At 40.8% G+C, this 19,390-nt stretch overlaps 1 protein-coding gene across 1 annotated transcript; it reads right to left on the reverse strand.

Moving 5' to 3' along the window:
- Positions 1-3,186: 3,186 nt before the first annotated feature.
- Positions 3,187-17,736, reverse strand: SLC44A3 (solute carrier family 44 member 3). Its single transcript, XM_018562377.1, has 5 exons — positions 17,732-17,736; positions 13,276-13,278; positions 9,389-9,526; positions 6,253-6,489; positions 3,187-3,528 (listed from the first exon to the last, which is right to left on the reverse strand). Exons 3-5 carry the CDS (start codon positions 9,455-9,457, stop codon positions 3,424-3,426), a joined length of 411 nt encoding a protein of 136 aa, XP_018417879.1. The 5' UTR covers positions 9,458-9,526; positions 13,276-13,278; positions 17,732-17,736; the 3' UTR covers positions 3,187-3,423.
- Between the last annotated feature and the right edge of the window lie 1,654 nt (positions 17,737-19,390).

The raw sequence follows: 19,390 nt of genomic DNA on the forward strand, positions 1-19,390 counted from the left end.
CCTGCACCCCCCGCTTCCTCTCCTGTCTGACTGGGCGGAAGTGACGCCACTTCCGGTCACCATTAAGACGAAACCAGCTTGTTTTGAAGCCGCTGGAGCGGCAACGCTCAGGCCCTGCGCTGCTAGGGCAAGGCCGCCTCCTCGCCCGTCACTGTCAGCCGATACTCATGTAGGTTTCCCGGGCGGCCCCGGCCGTACTCCCCCGATGGCGGCCCTGCCGCTGGCTTTTGCAGCCACCTAGTCCCGGGACATTTCAAGTCAAAAATCCGATTTTGGGAGGGTAAGGAAGGATTAAAACCCCTTCCAGTGTATTTGTTCATGACTGTGTACCATTGGGGAAATCTCCCTTCACTTCCTGTCCCAGAGTGCAATAGGAAGTTCATGAAAAGCTACTAATCCAAACAGAATTCCCCTTTAGACAGTGGTTCCAGGAACGTGTGTCTTCATTTGAAGGTTTTACCTCATCTCTTGTTCCGAGTACAACTTTAAAATGTTTCCTCTTTATGTTTTGCAAACAATTAGCACTAGTACAGCACATCAATAATTCATTAAAAGAAAGGAAATGGTATAAAGAAGACCTTGCTCTTCAAGACAGGTGAAGTTCCAGCTGTAGCTTCATCCGTGAACTGGAGATGTATTCTGTGAGATCAGTTATGGAAATGTGGGCCGAGTCCTAATTCCAGGCCTGTCTTTTCTGCTCTAGTAACTCTTGCCACGAATACATATCCAGTGGCGGTATGCCAACAGGAATATTGCCTTTAAATCACTGCACTGCTTGAGGCTTCTGTCTTGTCAGGCTTCCTCAGGAAAAGACGGTTACTCTATGACTACAAGTCTTTTTCAGCACCTGCATAGGTTTAGATCGCTTTCAATTAGGTACTGCAGTGCCTAATGCTATAGATTCTGAAGCTCACCCCAAGTCCTTATACCTAAATGAATGAATGCCTGGCATGTAAGGAATTCCTTATGTAAATACAGCAGGTTTATATAAAAAAATATGTCTGTATCAGATTTAGCTAACGTGCTCAGATGGTATGTGTCTATCAGGAAGCTTGGCAAGCTTTTACTAATGGAAAAAGTATGAGATGCTGTGTGGACTTGTTTATCCAGGGAGAGAGCTTCACGGCAAAATCCATGAATAAATACAGGTTTTATGGTATAATTATAGCTTTACCTAAAGTACATTTTCTGCCAGAATTAAAAACCAAGCCTTGGAATGCACATGAATAAAAGGAGACCCTGTCTATCTGCCAGAGATGTCTGATTTTCATTCAGGCGCTACTAGAAACATAAAACGTTCTTACACCAAAAAAAACAAGCGGTCCATCAAGTTTTTGTTTTTACTTTTATTGCCTTTCGAGTATAGATCTAGGTTTGTCTCAGGTATCTTTAAATTCACTCACTGTTGACTGACTTACTACTTCTCCTGGAAGTCTGTTGCCAGAGTCAACTACTCCTTCAGAAAACCGATACTTTTTAAGGTTAGTTTCAAACTTTCCTCCTCCGTCATATCTCCATGTTCTTGATCTTAGCTTCATATTAAAAAAAACAAAAAAACCTGAAGTGTATTCCACACCCTTAATGTATTTAAAGGTTTTGACTAGGGGTGCACCGATACTGAGTATTTGGGCAAGTACTCATACTCGCCCAAATGCTCTGATACTTACTTGATACCGGAACTTCTCAAAGATTCCCTCTGACCAGCAGTGGAGTATGGAACCGGCTTTCCACCAATCAGGAAGCCAGGCAGCGGGTCATGCCACTAGGAAGCCGGCTTCTTTTGTTGCTAGGCAGCCTGGCTTCCTGACTAATTCTGGAAGCCGGGTGGCATGTCATGACCTGCCCCACCTGGATTCCTGATTGGTCAGGAAGCCAGGCTACCTTGGAACGTGAAGCTGGTGTTCTTTTGATAGAACACCGGCTTCCCAGGGAATTAGGAACCCAGGCCCACAGTACCCCGGGAGGCCGGCATCGGTATTCGGTATCAGTGAGAAACTAAAAAAACAATAATCGGTACTCGTACATGATTCCTGGAAAAAAGGGGATCAGTGCATCACTAGTTTTAACCATGTATCTCCTTTCCCATTAAGACTGTACATATATAATTATTATAATAGTTAATTGAGGTCTCCAGAACTGGACACAGTATTCTAAATGAGGTCTAACTAAAGAACTATATAGGGGGATCAGGACCTCCTTCCTGCTGCTAGTGATCCCCCTAATAAGAATTTGATTTGCTTTCCCCACCCCTTGACCACACTCGCTGGTCATTTTACAATCATCTGAAATAGGCACCCCAAAATCTTTTTACTGTGAAGTTCTGGCCCACACTGTACCCCCAATATTGTACTCTATCAGAGGGTTCTTCTTCCTTACGTACATTATTTTGTATTTAAAAATTCTGAATTGCAGTTTCCACCACACAGCTTTGATCAATCTTCCAGCAATGCCAAATCCTGTTCCACAGTAACTCAGTTGCATACATACTTGATTTCCACATTGTTTTGTCTCCTTCCCATCCAATTCCTAATTTTAGCAAAAATTATGTTTTCTAGCAATTACATACTGTACCATAAAGAGAGAAAGGGCAATTTTGTCTTAACACTTGGAAAGCATACCATGTATTATAAAGTGTACCTGTTGTCTCCCTGCAACCAGTGTAATCTGGAAGAAAGTCTAACAGGGTTATTCACAAAAGGGTGAAGAGATTGGAGAAGGGTGAAGAGTTTGGAGAACTGAACAATCTAGGACAACATAGCTGAACTGGAAAGTGAGCTGCATTGGGAAATCTTTCCAGTTCAGCTATTTTGTTCTAGATTGTTCACTTCTCCTGCCTTCTCCAAACTCTTCACCCTTTTGTGAATAACCCTGTAAGTGTTTAACAAAAAAAAAAAAAGAACCAATAAAAGCTCTGCTAGCAGCACACACTTATCAGGACATGCACCTTATATTAATGTCACAATACAAAGAATCCAACAAATAGAAAGGCTGTACATGTATAGCATACATCTTTTATAAAAAATAGAATGGTTTTTACTGTGTTACATAAAGTCTTTATAGGTAAAGCACATACAACACAGGCTGCACACATTTCAAATAGTTCTTGAAAGCAATATTTAAAAATATTAGTATTTTAAAGAAAATAGTGAACAGTAACATAAAATTGGCGAGTGCATAAAAGCTTTTCTATTGTGTATATTATAATTTACTAAATGGTGCACCCTGTAGTTGGGTGAAGAATGTAAAAGGCACTGAAATGACACTGGACACAGTCCTTCAGGCTCAAAGACCTACAGGAAAAGAATGGCTAGGCCTCTCCTCTCCTCATATGTCAGGAGCAGCAGCTGCGGCTTTAGTTAATGTACCAGCAAGGTAAGAGCCGGCCATCCACCATATTTCTTTTACAGAGAACACATCAGCTGCTCAGTCCGCTCTTGCTATTGGCCGAAGCTCAGTTCCATCTTCTCCGTTCTGCAGTGGCCTGTTCTTTATCGCCTCTGGGTCGCTGCTACTCTGGTGTATTAATGTCTGTAAAACCAATGTTTGAAGCCACAAGATATATCATAAAAGCGCAGTTCAATAATTGTTGCACACATCCAACATACAGCAAAAGTAGGCTTATACAAAAGGCATATTGAAATGGATTTCACTGGGGCTAGGGTTAGCGCCATTTGTTATGATTGATAGTGGACAGTGGTCAAAGGCATGGGTTCTAAACTAGGGGGCCTGGCTTTATTAGTCACCATTTGTCACTGCATGTAAAAGTAAGCACCAAGGATTGTCAAAGACAAAGTTCATTGTGGGAAAATCTCATCACCACAGGATGTTGGAATATCCACTCACTAGAGGCTGATCTGTAAGGAGAGGAGACTTCAGAGTGGGGACATCTGGTTATATGGCCACCTGCCACTGAATATTTGCTTATACAGTATATATGTCATAAAACTGGATAAGGGATTTGGGTTCTATAAGCTAGACAAGGGAGCAAAAACTGACAGGTGGCATCCTTATTGGGCTCCTCAATGCAAACAAAGGGGGATCCCATTTCCCATAGGAGTGAAAAAAAGAGCTTCCCACTTCTCAATGTCCAAGGATGCTTGCCCTGACCATTTTACATTGCTAGACAGTGTGAAGTCCAGCCAATAAAATACACTATTTATCAAAGAGCAGTGTTTCTGAAACCAAGTTCAGCCATGCACTAATATTACAATTCCGGATTGGTTGACTACCACTCTTATAAGTTGCTACCTCTGTTCATACACTAAGCAATCCATTTTCTAAGCAGAACTTTATCCTCTCCATAATGGCCACTATAATGGCTACTGTTAACCATAAAAGCGTTACACACTTTGGTAAATACGGCCATAAAGAACCATTGTATTTTATGGTTTGGTCACCATCATTCACCAGCAGCGGGCAAGTTGCACTTAAAATCTGTAAAACTGAAAATCTTTGCCCTGAATACACCTGACAGCTACAGCAGAGCGAAGGCTCCTGAATAAACAAGTCTTCAGTTTTACTGGAAATCCTCTTCAATAATATCTTCAAGCTTCTGTTTAACGAAAGACATTTTAAGTGCTGAAAATCTTTGAGGTAAATGTGGTATTGAGGAAGCCGACTTCCAGTCTCGTAATCACATTAAAGGACGCTGCATGTGGTCCCCCCTCCACTTCTCTGTAGCCTGAAGTGGTTGAGAACCTAAAATAGTTTGTATCAAGATATATATTAAATGTGGAGAGGAGAAATATCTCAAGTTCCATCAAATCATGGTTATTAATGCAGCTATGTATATATTTGTGTAATACCTTTAGATGTCCCGCTGATGCCTGCACAAGTACAAACTGTAAGTGCCACATAAATACAGTGTGCTACTTTTCTTACAACACAAATCATTTTGCTGTACAGTGTGATTTGGATTCTATGTCTAGCTCTGGCAGAACGCCACTAGTCTCTAGCAATGGGGGAGGACGCATTTTCATTGTCAGTGTACCAATGATTCCAGGAACAGGTAGGCTGGATTTGGCTACAGTCAGCAAGTTTAATCACAACAAGATCCCCCGCTATAATGAAACATGCTTCACTACTCCTCTACTAATTTGCTGTAATTAGGAACAAAACATCTCCCTGGCATTAAAAAAAAAAGAGGTTTCTGCTGATGCATTGTGAAATCTGTTAATTGTTTGTTCTTCATGCAAAGTTTGTTCTATGGTTTGGAAAGATTGTGGGGAATCTACAGCCCCATCTTTACTGGCCAGTTAGGGGCCTCACATTTTAAGCTGCAGTCTAGACCTCCCGCTCAGATGTTGGGTGCATTTTACTATATCTATATTTATTTAGGAAAGCTCTCTGGATTCGGGATGAAGCATGTTGGACAACTTCACCAAAAAAGAAGGTGCCTTTTAAAGAGGACCTTTAGGCCTTGTTCACACCAAATGCAGAGCAGATCCGGTCAGGTTTCTGCACACGCACGCTAGTCTTTTAGATGCGTTTTTTTGTTGTTGTAGTTTAACATGGGCTTTCAGTGCGTTCCAGGCATTTGATGTGTTTGCAGATCCAGAGCAGGTAAAATAGGGCCTGCTACAGTTTTTTTTTACCTGCTCTGGACCTGTTTTGGATCTGCACGCTGCGATGTGAACTGGTGCTAAAAATACCATGACAGTGGCCATGTTTACTAAGGGCAGGTTACTAGCTCTCCTAGTACTTTCTGGATTTCTAGCACATGTGACTAGGACATGCGATCATGCACATCATCACAGGGGAGGAAAATGCCTTTCCCTGAGATCTCATAAGATTACAGATGTGATTTCGCAGCAATGCTCTGCTGATTAAGGATGGGCTCGGGCGTGTTCGCATGTCCACGTGCCGAGCCCGCTAGGAAGCTGACAGCGCGCAGCGCCAATCACAGGCACTGAGACATTTCCCGATCTCTGCAGCTGCGGACCGAGAAAATGCCTCAGTACCTGTGATTGGCGCGCTGTCAGCTTCCTGGCGGGCTCGGCACGTGGAGCTGCGGACACGCCCGAGCCCATCCTTACTGCTGATGACAAGGCAATCCCAGTGTGCATTGCTTTGCCAAACTGAAGTAACTGAAGTAAGTATTTAAAAATCACAGCATTTTTCACCTGACATGACTATGTTATTATTATTCATCATACATAGAGGGATGCATTGGTAGATTTTAAATTCTGGAGTGTAAAGGTCCGCTTTAAGTGTCAATGAACATAAGAGTTGGAGACATGAATGCTTACTCACCATCAGTTCCTGATCCATGAAGTAGGGTTTTTCAGATGAGCCATCATTGGTCTCAATGTCTATTGCGTAACACAGGAGCAGACTATGTACAACACTTTCAAACAGAGATAAGAAACTGTGTGCAACCAGATAAGCAAAGAAAGCAACCAACAGCAACGGGATGACCCAAACACGCAATTCTCGATGGTAATTAAAAGCCATTAGTCCTCCAAATACTGTGAAACACACAACAAAGACCTGACGGGAAAATAAATGTTTAAAACATTACATTTAACATGCCTTTCAGTGTAACTTTTACAGAGAGTTCTTACTCTATAGAATATTCAGACACATTTGATCTTATGCAGTAAAGAATATCTGCTATGGGTTACTACACTTAAAGAGAACTCGTTATTGAGAAAGGTCACTATTTCAGAAGTGTTAATTACTCTCAAATAGAAAGTAAACTAGTTATGGATAGAGTAGAGAGTGGTATGTTTTTTTCTTTCGGTGGCACGTCCCCTCATCTCCTATTCTTTTGAACACTCAAAACTGTTGGATTTCCCATTACTTTCTGTACTGGAGACAGTGGTCACCAGGACCAATAGATAGAAAGGGCGAATCTCCCTGCCAGGCACACATCAATAAGAACCATACAGGGGCAATGACGTAACAAGTGAAGTCTTGGGGTGGAAGGGGGCCCAATTGAAGATTGCAGAAGTTGCTATTGGGACTGACATTTCCATAAAGAAGAGCTGAGATCAGATGCGCAGGAGGAGACTAAGCATATATCCCATCTGCTCCTTGACTTGAAAATCGCTGGCATTAAGGAGGTAGCTGGGGGCCTCAACAAAACTTTGCTACTGGGCCCCATGATCTGCAGATACGCCCGTGGACAGGGGTTATAATCCTTCCACATTCTATCTGAAACAAAAACAAGTTTTGGCTTTACAAATACTTGAACTCCCTGAAACTATGTAACAGGAAGTGCATGGGAGCATAGCTGCATTGTGAAGTGCTCCATCAAACTTAAAGGAGAACTATGGGGTCAGGGCTTTTCCCCATAGTTCTCCTTAGGGTAACGGGAGGACACAAACTAGCGTCCTCCCATCACCCTAGGCTCAGTATACCGCGAGCTGTAGCTCACGGTATACTGAGATGCCGCAGCTGAAGCGCATCCCGACAATTGTGCCGGGATCCGCCCAGCTGCGTGACTGACAGCTGGCTCTGCCTATCTAGAGGCAGAGCCAGCTGTACCCGCCCCCCCCGGTCCGTTCCGCCAATCAGCGCTGGCGGATCGGAGCGGGGGGAATCGAGCCCCCCCGTCACGGCAGAGAGCCGTGACAGGATCGAGAAGTGAGCGAACGCCGATATGTGTTCGCTCACCTCCCGATCTACTAAGCTGGCCTGTGACAGTCTCATTGTCACAGGTCGGCTAGAACTATGAGGTGAGTGAATAGCACTCACATCATAGTTCTCCTTTAAATGGGGAAAAAGAAGGTCAGTGCAGCTGGCAGGTTGTGCCTCAGTGCAGAACATCGGTGTAAACAACCCACTTTAAATGAACAATTAGAGGTTAATACATGCATTCTGCTTTTGCTGGAGAATGCATCAAACTGCATGAAAGACCTTATGTGAACCAGTCATTAAAGAAAGCCAGTCACAAAGCAGTTTTGGCTTATATACAGCCCTCGTTTCTTTTATTTTGAGCTAGTTTGCATGTATAACATCCATTACTGAAATCTGTAACAGACTGCAGTAAAGGTTATCTGGGGTTTTCAGAATTAATCTGCCAAAAAATACAAAGGCTGAGCAGGAAAAATCATTTGAGACACTGTAGCCAGGTGTGAACACAATCTGACTCCATGAAGTTGTGCATAACCCACCAAACCTATGAGACCACATTTATTAAATGGCTGGATCACAGTAAACAGAAATCTGACTTGTTGCTGTAGGAAAAGGCACCTTACACATGATCACTGACTCTGCATTGCTTTGCTGAATAAGCCTGCTCTGAGTGAGTGGTTAAAGTGTAAGAAAGAAACCCTCCCCCTTCAACATCACATACATCATCTGTGTAAGTCTAGCTTTTAAGCTACATGGGCGTCCCACTGCCTATGCAGCCTGCATTCCGTTATGTGCAAAATCCTGAGTGCCGAGGATAGGGGTGGGGACACAGGAATTACCATAGACTAAAACAATCATCCCTATCATTAACTTGGCACATGCACAGGTGGACTGCCATTATACCCTATGGTAGTTCCTATGGTAGTTCCTAATGGCACCACCACTCATGTGCTGGGCAGTCAATGACCATACGCAGAGGACAATATGCAGAATTTTCTTTAAAATGTTTCATTCAAGTTTGATTGAGATATCGGATATAAAAAGTCTTTTTTTTTAGTTCTCCAATGCACACATGAGCTTATTTCATAATGTAGCCCGAAAAGCAATAATAATGTACAGTGAGTAATCTGTTGTAATAATTTCCACTAAATTTTGGTCAGCAGAGACTATTTCGGATTGTTTCGGAGAGTAACAACACTTACAGGGTTATTCACTAAAGGGTGAAGAGTTTGGAGAAGGCAGGAGAAGTGAACAATCTAGGCCAAAATAGCCGATTTGGAAAAATTCTCCAATTCGTCTCACTTTCCAGTTCAGCTATGTTGTCCTAGATTGTTCACTTCTCCTGACTTCTCCAAACTCTTCACCCTGTTAGGCATTAACCTTTGCTTATTATATGAACCCACATCAGTGACTGATACTTCTTTTGCCATGGAACATCAGTGACCGATACCTCTGTTGCCATGGAACATCAGGGACCGATACCTCTGTTGCCATGGAACATCAGCGACCGATACCTCTGTTGCCATGGAACACCAGTGACCGATACCTCTGTTGCCATGGGTTATTGGTCTATTACAGATATTCTATCGAAACTGTAGGGAGGAAAGGGTGAGGGTATTAAAAACAGAAGCCAATCAAGGTATTCTTTTTTTTTGTAGTCTATACTAGAAAAAGCTGGAGTTTTATAGGTTCCTGAGGTGGAAATGTTCACTCTTTGTGTCTCTGTTTTTTTTATAGAAAGCTCCCAAACAATATAATACACACTATGAATGACACCACACCAAAATTTGTTGAAAACGGAACATATTACCTTTCCAAGAAAAACAAGGAATACCGCAGAGCATTTCAGTGATGAGACACAGGGGGGAGTTTTCGTCATAAGACTGTAGGCTTCCTTGGCAGAGGTACAGAATGGGGTTCCATTAATTACGGTCGCTGTGTACGCATTCTAAACGTTAGAGAGATGAAGAGGGATTTGTTGAAAGTGAAATTTTCTCAAACAGTGAACATAAGCAGAGGAGTTTTGTTTGTGTAACCCTTGTCTGCGTTCTCAGTGTGCCATAATTATATGCCTTTGGGATCCCACCAGTAACCTCATCAAGTTTATACCGCTGTGCCTTGAGTTTATATAGAACTGCTATTACGGTGTATTATTTTATCGTGGGAGAAATACCACATGCAATCAGCAAAGCAGTGTTACTTATTCACAGCAATGTGAACAGACGTCATACTAGTAACCTAAGGTGGAATCAAATATTTGTTAATGAGTAAACTGAGCCTGGAAGTACCCATCAGAAATAGTAGTGTTCAATGTTGCAGGAAAGATAAAAATACATTTGATTTTCCTTTTGTACACACAAATAAATACACAAATAATAATAACAACACTATTATTATTTAATATCCAATATATTACAGCTAATATCTGTTGGACTTGAAATTGTTAGAAAACATATGCTTTCCATCATTGCAGTGAATTTATACATTCACTAAGTTATATCCCATGTGTTGTTTAGCATAACAATTATCTTCAGCCAGATTGGTGAAAATAATAATCATTGTGGAAAATATAGATGTTGTAGTGAACTGAGCCTACAACGCAGTTATCTTCAGTGTGCACAGGTTACTTGAGATATTTACAAATCTTTGAGCTCAATGTAGAAGTGTTAATATTCAAGGTGACAGTTTCAAACTTCAAAACATACCACAAGGGTATATGATATGCAGAGAGCAGATGCAGGTATACAAACAATTCAAACATGTCAAGGGCTTCTGCCTGTTCAGATACTAATGTACAGTTTATTTTTTTAGACATTTTTGTTTTATATACAAGAGCTGCTTATCAGATTTCTTTAAATCTGGCACTATGGACCAATTATCTGCTAATCAAATTACAGTTTATCCTCTTGACACTAGTCAATATTTGCCAGTGACATCAATAAAACATATGACAGATGGTGACAAAATCCCTCTTGAGCTCTTAATGCTTTCATATAAATATTTACACAGTAACAAGTTTGCAAATTATACTATATTCTGTCTCTAAAACATAAAGCTGGTTGGCTCAGGTGTTCCAATTGGCAGAATGTTCAGTGTATGGCGAATAACGGGAATACAGACCCTGCTTTGAAGATGCTGAAACGTGTTACCAGTATAGAAACCAGACCACAGAATCTCCTGTTACAGAGAGGCTGAAAGGAATTTAATACATTTCAGATATTTATGAAGCTTACCAATCAATGCATGGCACAGATCTCTCTCATCCTTTCAATAATAACTAGTCCCTGCAATGTAAATATGTTACGATTACTATATAAATTAGGTGAGAGAACAATTGAAGTATAGAAGCCAATGTGTTACAATGGCCCAACTGTTCTCTCAAGATGGAAAAAAACTATGGGAACTTGTGTAACTATGCAACCCCATCTGATAATCTCTGAAAGCATCAAAGGGACAGAGCCATGAACTTTCAGTGTGAACCGCATAGGAAAAAAAAAAGACTGAAAAATACAGAAATGATTATAAGTCTAATCTTGTCTAGTGCAAATAATAAACACTTCACAAATGTAAGCAAAAAAGGACATGTATCCTAGTGAAGCAGTCATTGTGGGGACAACCCTTGCCATCGTGAATCGGTCCATCTGCTCCCGCTTGCCATGCCTAATTACATAACCTGACCAGCTACGGTACCAGTACTATAGAGGTACTTGTATGAAGAAGTACAATACCAGGCAGAAAGAGTGAAGAACATTGCAGGGACCTCTTAATAATGGTAGGAAATTGGAGGCCTGCAACAAAGGGGCTCATAGTATATATTCTTCACTTAGTGTTAGGTATCTCTACAAACCCTGTTGCTAACCCCACTGATAATCATTAATCTCTTCTGTCTAAGAAAGTCTTACCCTGTGCTAGGAGAAACATGTAAGATGTTATTGGAGACCTCAAAATTCTCGTTGCTAGAGAAATGCATGTAGTCTAAAGCAACCAATCTAATGATTTAAATTTTTTAAAATACAATTTTCCAACCAGTCCAATCCATGTCCTGACAGTTGGTGCTTGCCTGCTGTGACCACACGTGGACAGGTCATCATCAGCATTGTAAGAAAATTTGCAGTTACATTATTTTGAATATAATTTACTAAGGACATTTGGAAATTGTGCCCATGGATGGAACTCAACTTTCAGTAAAGTAAATATAAATGGTTCCTCTTAAGAAATTCTAGTTATAATTTTCTCCAATAAAAACATGTCTATATAAACAAACATAATTTATCATCATTATATAAACATGTTTGAGGGCATAAGTCATTAGGCCTACCTTATTGTATTTGGTCATTGAAGAGTTGTTTTTGCTTATGTTTGCCTGACAAGAATAGACTAAGGCCTTGTTCACACCGAAAGCGTGTGCGTTCGAGCGGTAGCTGCTGGAACGCACTGCAAATCGCTGAGAAACTTCCCCCCGCGTTTTGGGGTGGGAGGGTGCAGTGAATTCAATCCCCCCCTGCACAATCAGACGCGTGGCAAAACTGTGCCAGCGTTCCGTTCCACTGCAAACGCAAAAAATAGGGCTTGCGTGCAAAAACTCTGGCACTTCGCATGATGGACGTGCTCCCATCTCTAATCCATCCGGATCAATCCGGCTTCATTAAGAATCGAGGGGCCCCAGATGCAACTCGTAGAGTCATCAACTTAATACCCCACATAGAACGTTCTAAAACGCCTTCTCTGCTCCTCACTTTGGACGCAGAGAAGGCGTTTGACCGAATCAACTGGAATTACCTGTCCCGGGTACTGCACAGATTTGGGTTCACAGGCTGGATTTTGTCAGCTGTTCTAGCACTGTACTCTACCCCGACTGCCCAGGTATATACCTCTGGAGCCCTGTCCGTTCTGTTTTCTATTTCAAATGGCACGAGACAGGGATGCCCCTTATCCCCCCTCATTTTTTATCTCTTAATGGAACCTTTGGCTATGATGGTTAGATCACATCCTGACATTTCTGGCGTAACTCTGAATGGTACATCCCATGTTATTAGTCTATTTGCGGACGATGTTCTTCTGTGTCTCACAAATCCCACCAAATCGCTGCCAGCGATATCCACTTTGCTTGGCAGGTTTGGTGAAATACCATATTACAAAGTGAATACATCCAAATCACACATCCTTGATATGAGAGTACACCCTAAGGCTAGGAGGGAGATGCATTCCTCTTTTCCCTACGTGTGGAAAGAGGATGGCATATCATACTTGGGCACTGTAATGACTAGAAAGTGTTCTTCCCTGTTTGAGAGCAACTACCAATCCTTCTTGGGGACTTTGCCGGGCATGCTCAAAACCATGGATAAAACCTTTCTGTCATGGTCGGCCAGACTGACAGTCTTTAAGATGATGGTCCTTCCCCGCTTGATGTACCTGTTTAGGACGCTTCCTATCTCTATCCCAGATAACTTCTTTAAGGGACTCCATAGGGCCCTCAATGTTTTTGTATGGCAGGGAAAGAAGCCGCGATGCTTTAGGAGTATCCTGACTAGACACAGGAAAGTAGGGGGCATGAGCTATCCAGACTTAAAAGATTACATAGCAGTGTTGCTGGACCAGTTGAGACCATGGTTCCACTCTCAAGGTCCTACCCTCTGGCAGGAGGTAGAAAAGGCACTGACCCCCGGAGCCACTTCACATCTCATGTATATAACCCACCTGCTCTCTGAGCCGATACTGAAGACCCTCTCTCCTTGTGTTCAGGCCTCGAGCATGGCGTGGAAGATTTTACTTCTCCCTCACCATCCATCCGACTCAATGCGCACTCTACTTTCCCCATTAGAAGCTCTCAGAGCTTTACTTCCCTCTTTATCCCTATGGGATTGGACATCCAGAGGGATCCGCCACATACAAGACTGGCTCCTAGACGTAAAATACAACCTTTTACGGCCCTGTCTCTCCGCTATGGCCTACCCTCCAGTTGTTTCCTCCAATATCTCCAAATTAAATGTGCTACATTCCAATCCCCACGTATATTGCAAAATACCTTACCCAGCCTGGAGGTTTTATTTCGAGAACTCACCTAAGGGGGGAATATCATTATTCTACTCTCTACTATATAATAAAACGTCCTTTATCAACGTTAAACCTTTTGAGAAATGGGAAAGGGACCTCAAAAGTACTTTCTCCGAGAGCCCGTGGCTACAGGCCCTCTCATGCACTCTCAAGACCACTAGATGTGTGGAACTATGGGATCTACACTACAAAATATCCCTGCAAAGGTACTATACACCACACAGGTTGGCCAGGATGTTTGCTTCATCTTCCCCATTGTGCTGGAGGGGCTGCGGGCTTGAGGGCACCCTACACCACATTTTATGGGAGTGCAAACACCTCGCAAACTTTTAGAGGGCGACCTTCCAGATCATAACTGACATCACAGGAACATTGGTAGACCCATCACCTGCCCTGGCGGTCCTCTCTTTGGGGATTGAACACTTCCCAGCAAAGTTTAGACACTTAACGACAGATATATTATTGGCAGCCAGGCTTACTATTGTCAGGAAATGGAAAAATGCAATCCCCCCTCTTCAACTGGTGAAATCCTATCCATAGTGAAGCTCCATTACCACTACGAAAAACGTATAGCGTATAAAGAAGGCACATTACCAAAATTTGAGAAGTGGCTCCCATGGGTCTGGTGGTCTGACACAACAATGCCAGATTTTGCTCCTTATAGAGCTGGACTATGTTAGATCTTATATTATTTTACTTATGGAACATCTGGTAACAATTGATAGACTGCGAGGTTTGAGATGAGCCTTAAATATGGTTACTGAATACTGTAATATCAATTATTGGATTATATGATACCCACAACTATAAGTTGACTGCTATTTGTGTTTTCTTTTATTTTGTGTTCTTATGTTTTTATTTTCTGTACCTACTGTACCTACCTTGTTAATGAAACTGTGGAAAAAATTAGGGATGTCCTGATACCGATGCTAGCATCGGAATCGGGCCCGATACAGGGCATTTTGACAAGTAAAAATCTCAATAAAAATCTATTGTATTAAAAATAGGGCTTGCGGGGGGAAGTTTCTCAGTGATCACGATGCGTTCCAGCAGCTACCGCTCTGGAAAGCACACGCTTTCGGTGTGAACAAGCCCTAAGTTTAATTAAATCTTAGCCTTACCTAGAAGGGGGAATAGCAAACTCATATTCTGAAGTTAACAGGTGAACAAATGGGACGACCTCTCCTGGAATGTTGTCAGACATTCAGAGCTGCCATGTGTTCTCTGTAAACTCCCTGTCTTACCTTACAGAGCCTATTTAATCCTCTTAGTTCTTATGAACCACAGAATAATTAGCCTTTATGTTGTAGAGATCTAAGAGTGAGAGTGGCTGGGTAGTTTAGCAAATGACACCCGTGTAGCACTGACACCAATCGGTCCACAAATAAGCTGTGTGCTGTCAAACTATAACGGGGCTTTATGGGCTAAGAGAATTTCTGGCAGATTAACAGTTATTTTCTGTACTTGCAGGATCTTTAAAGGGTTATGATATGGAGAAATGTGCATGCATTGCGGAGATGTACTACATGTTTTTTTTTCTTTCTTACATTTGCCTTGACTTTTCAAGTCAAATAATCACTCAGTCCCATATAGAAGAAATGGGTGACTAAAAAGTTTCCATTGAGTATTACAGGCCTGCCATTAAACAATGGATATAAAAGTAAGAAGAGTCGATGGGCCCACTTTTTGCATCTTAAACTATGTGTGTTGGTTTTACATTGCAACATTTTATATATGTTTATTGCATTTGTCAATGTATGATAACTTGCTTGAAAATATATAAAAAGGGTCTATTTAAAAATGTTTACACACAAGAGTAACATAAATTTCACGGAGGATGCAAACATTTTCACAGTTAAATCCAATTAGAAAATTGTATGAATCGTGAGTGAAAGTTGTGTGATTGTTGGGTGAAAACACTTAAAAATATCTTTTATAATTAGGTCAGGGGGCATAGGCACAGTTTGATAGGTTTTCTATTGTGAATAAAATACAGGTTCATGAGATTTGCAAATTACATTCTGGTTTTATGTAGATTTTACACAGCGTCCCAACTTTTTTTGGAACTGGTGCTATAATACTGTATTATATCATTTGTTTTAGACTTTTAGGCGTCTATTTATTATTACTATTATTATGTGGATCACAAAGAATGAAAACGCATAAAATTAATGTTTAAAAACCACAAATTATTTTTCTTACCACTACTTTTCCTTTATATTAGCTCCTCAAAATATTAAATGCAGAGATATAGTGGTTGGATGAAAGGTTTAGTGTAGTATAACACGTTTTGTAGTTACATAGTAATTTTTGTTATGAAGGTCTATATATCAGACCAAAAGAGGGACATCTGAGGGAGAAAAGAGGGACATCTGAGGGAGAAAAGAGGGACAAAAGGGATTTGGTTTCAAAAGAGGGACAACCCCTAAATGATGGTTAGCTGGGAACTATGAGAGCATGGTGCTCCTTCCTCACTAAACAATTCTGCCCATGTACTAAGCTAAAGAGCAGATGGCAACAGACCTACTGCATATGCCAAGCTGAAGATGGGGGATGAGCAGGCTGTCATAAATTCCTATTCTGAGCTGTTGTATGTGATAGATTCTAATGGGAAGGAGAAGCACTGAGCTAGTTAAAGTAAATCTAAACCCGACCACTAAAATCTCAAAGAATTTTAACATGATAATGAAAATTAAAAAGTTGTTTTCAATCTTTTCAAATATGCAGTTTTCATAAAAAATACCTGGTCATACTTCCATAATGGTCCTTGTGCATTTCCTGTTTTAGGGTGGCAACTGTCTCAGAATTTACCTCGTGTGTTGTCACTCTGTCACATGTGCCTTGGACAAAAAGTACAAGCAGCAGTGCTGACACATTGTGTGGGCACCTCCTACTATATCATCATCATTTTCAGAAAGCCAATCCAAAGCAATGAGTTGTAGCCTAAACTAGATAGATAGTGTGCATGTAAACAGGAAGAGATAAGCAGCACTGAAAAAAAGATGAGAATGGGTGAAAACAGTATTCTATGACAAAGAGGCAACTTCTTATGATAACTATCATCCACCTAGGGTGTAGATCTACTTTACAGTGCCTTGCGTTCATGCTGCGATGAGGTACAGTTATATTTACTTTATTGCTGTACAAGTGAAGTAAGGAGGCCGTGCAACATACTTTTTTTTTTTTTTTCAAACTGCATTTAACTTTCAAAACAGAAGTTTGTGGTCTGATGCTACTTGGCTCCAATAAAGTAAAAAAAATTGAATTGTTTAGGAGGAGTAGGTGTTATTACAAACTGTGTTCAGGTTTTAAAAAAGCCACAAATCACTCTTCCATATCACATTTCTTCTGTAGAGTATAATTTAGGGCTGCATGAAGTATTGTATGTCAGATTTTCTATACGGTGCTGGCAGGAACTGAAGGCTTCATGCCATTTCTTGCAATTTCCTACAATCAATGTACATTCTTTGGAAAAAGGACAGCACTTGAGGATCAGCACTGGAAGACAGAATGCCCCAATTTATTTATGTGATCTTAAGCAGCTTATTTCAGTAATATATCTCTACGATATATGCACATGGAATGCATAGAATGAAAGATCGTAAAATACCCTTCTCTGTAATAGGTCATTATAATGGTACTGTTATTCAGCTCACATTCTTCACTTAGTTACTTAAAGGGAATGTTTATTGGTTTTGCACATTTCCTTAATTTATTAAAACACTAAAAAAAAAAAGATAAGAAATAGTTTTATTTTTCATTTAGGTATTTATAATATATTAAGGAGAATTAATGAAAACTGAAGCTGAAAATGTGTAGCAGTTGCTCAGGGCAACCAATCAGCTTCTCTCTTCAGTTAAGATTTGAAAATGAAAGTGAAAGCTGATTGGTTGCTCAGCACAGCTGCTCCAGATTTTGTCTGCTGTAATTTTGATAAATTCCCCTCATAGTGTTCTCTTTTGAGCCAGTGTGTGGTGCTCTAGTCTTCCACTTACATGGTTAGCTATTTCAGTTTTGCCGAAATAAAAAACTAATTTTTTGACAGAGCTAAGTAGCTCAAGCTAATTAAAGTGATGCTAAACTCAGAAGTTAAATATACATTCAAGTACCGTAACTATTACCAACAAATGTATCTAATTTGTGTATCACTCAGCTGTAGAACCCTTAAATCAGCTCTGAATTGGTGCTGACACTGTCCTTCCTTCTGGAGGGTGGCTATATTTGTTCCCCATGGTCCCTGTGTGTGTTGTAAAGTAGCCAACGCTCCAGAAGGAAGGACAGTGTCGGCACCAATTCAGAGATGATTTGAGGATCTCCAGCTGAGTGATACACAAATAAGATACATTTTTGTTAATAGTCAAGGTCATATAACTCAAGCCTGAAAGCTTTCCAAGTCTGCTCTTGTAGCAAATTCATATCCGGTCAACAGAATCTTTAGTATTCCGCTGCCTGACCACAGCCTGCAGCTTTTTAAAAACAGGCCAGCGATGACAGCAGATCTGTGCGATCAAAGTTTACATTAGTACTGCTTGTTTAGGACCTCCTCCCTCTCCCAGACTGTGGATTGGATAATGAAGGAGCTGCAGTCTACTGATTGGGTCATCCCCGTGCACTCACATAGTACAGCAGCATGTGCAAAGCAGTAAAGCTGCAATTGTCTCCCTCTCAATGTAATACCGTCCAGGAAATTACTGGAACGCAAATAAAAGGACAAAATTCAGGAACTTACACTGGTTGTATTTAACATACACTGAATAAAATATAATGAATATATAAATCCATAACTGCCTGGTGCTTTTATCTGCTTGTAGTTGAACTTTAAATCATATACTATTTAGGGAATAATTATGAAGCAGTGAATGTGACATGTACCAAACATTCACTGCAGGTGAATTAATCACTGAAATTTAAAAGACATGCACCAGGAAAATACATCTCCAGTGAATGTCCAATGTGAATGTGTTTTAGCAAATGCTCTTGTACTTTGTATGAAAGTACTTTATAAATTCAAAATGTAGAAAATAAAATTATACAAAACGTCACCACCTGGATTTAGCTAAACAAATAGGTAAGAGTCTTCCATTGGATAAATTACTAGGTTCAGTAACATTATGTGCTCACAAAATGAGGTCAGCTGCCTACCTAAATATACTGAATGACCAGGTTTTTCCATCAATGGTTTTATCTTCCCTGATGGCACAGGCATATTTCAAGATTCCAGGATTCCTCGGGCTCCAACTGTGAAAGAGTGGTCCTGGGAGCATGAGGCATTATTTTCACACACAGATTGGCCACCACAGAGTCCAGACCTTAACCCCATTGAGAATCTCTGGGATGTGCTGGAAAAGACATTACACAGTGGTCCGACTCTCCCACCATCACTACAAGATCTTGGTGAAAAATGAATGTAACTCTGGATGGAAATAAATGTTGTAAGGTTGCATAAGCTTATCAAAACAATGCCATGGCAAATGTGTGCCGTAGTCAAAGCTAAAGGTGGTCCAATGAAATATTAGAGAGAGTGTGTGACTTTTTCTTTGGCCAGGCAGTGTATATACCTACAGCATACATCAGATGTGTTACCCATCAAAAGGGAGATATTTAAAATGTTCCGGTCTTGCAGCTCTACAGGTTTTCTAATGATTTTAAGTTGTGTTTGTCTTTACTGTAACACTTAATAGTAGGGCTGTTACTGATTAAAATTATCGTGTTCGATTGAGATTTTTTTAAAAATGGATTAATCGATTAATTATAATGC

The sequence above is a fragment of the Nanorana parkeri genome, unplaced genomic scaffold (assembly GCF_000935625.1).
Source record: "Nanorana parkeri isolate BGI_ZX_2015 unplaced genomic scaffold, ASM93562v1 scaffold575, whole genome shotgun sequence".
In the NCBI taxonomy this organism is placed as follows: domain Eukaryota; kingdom Metazoa; phylum Chordata; class Amphibia; order Anura; family Dicroglossidae; genus Nanorana; species Nanorana parkeri.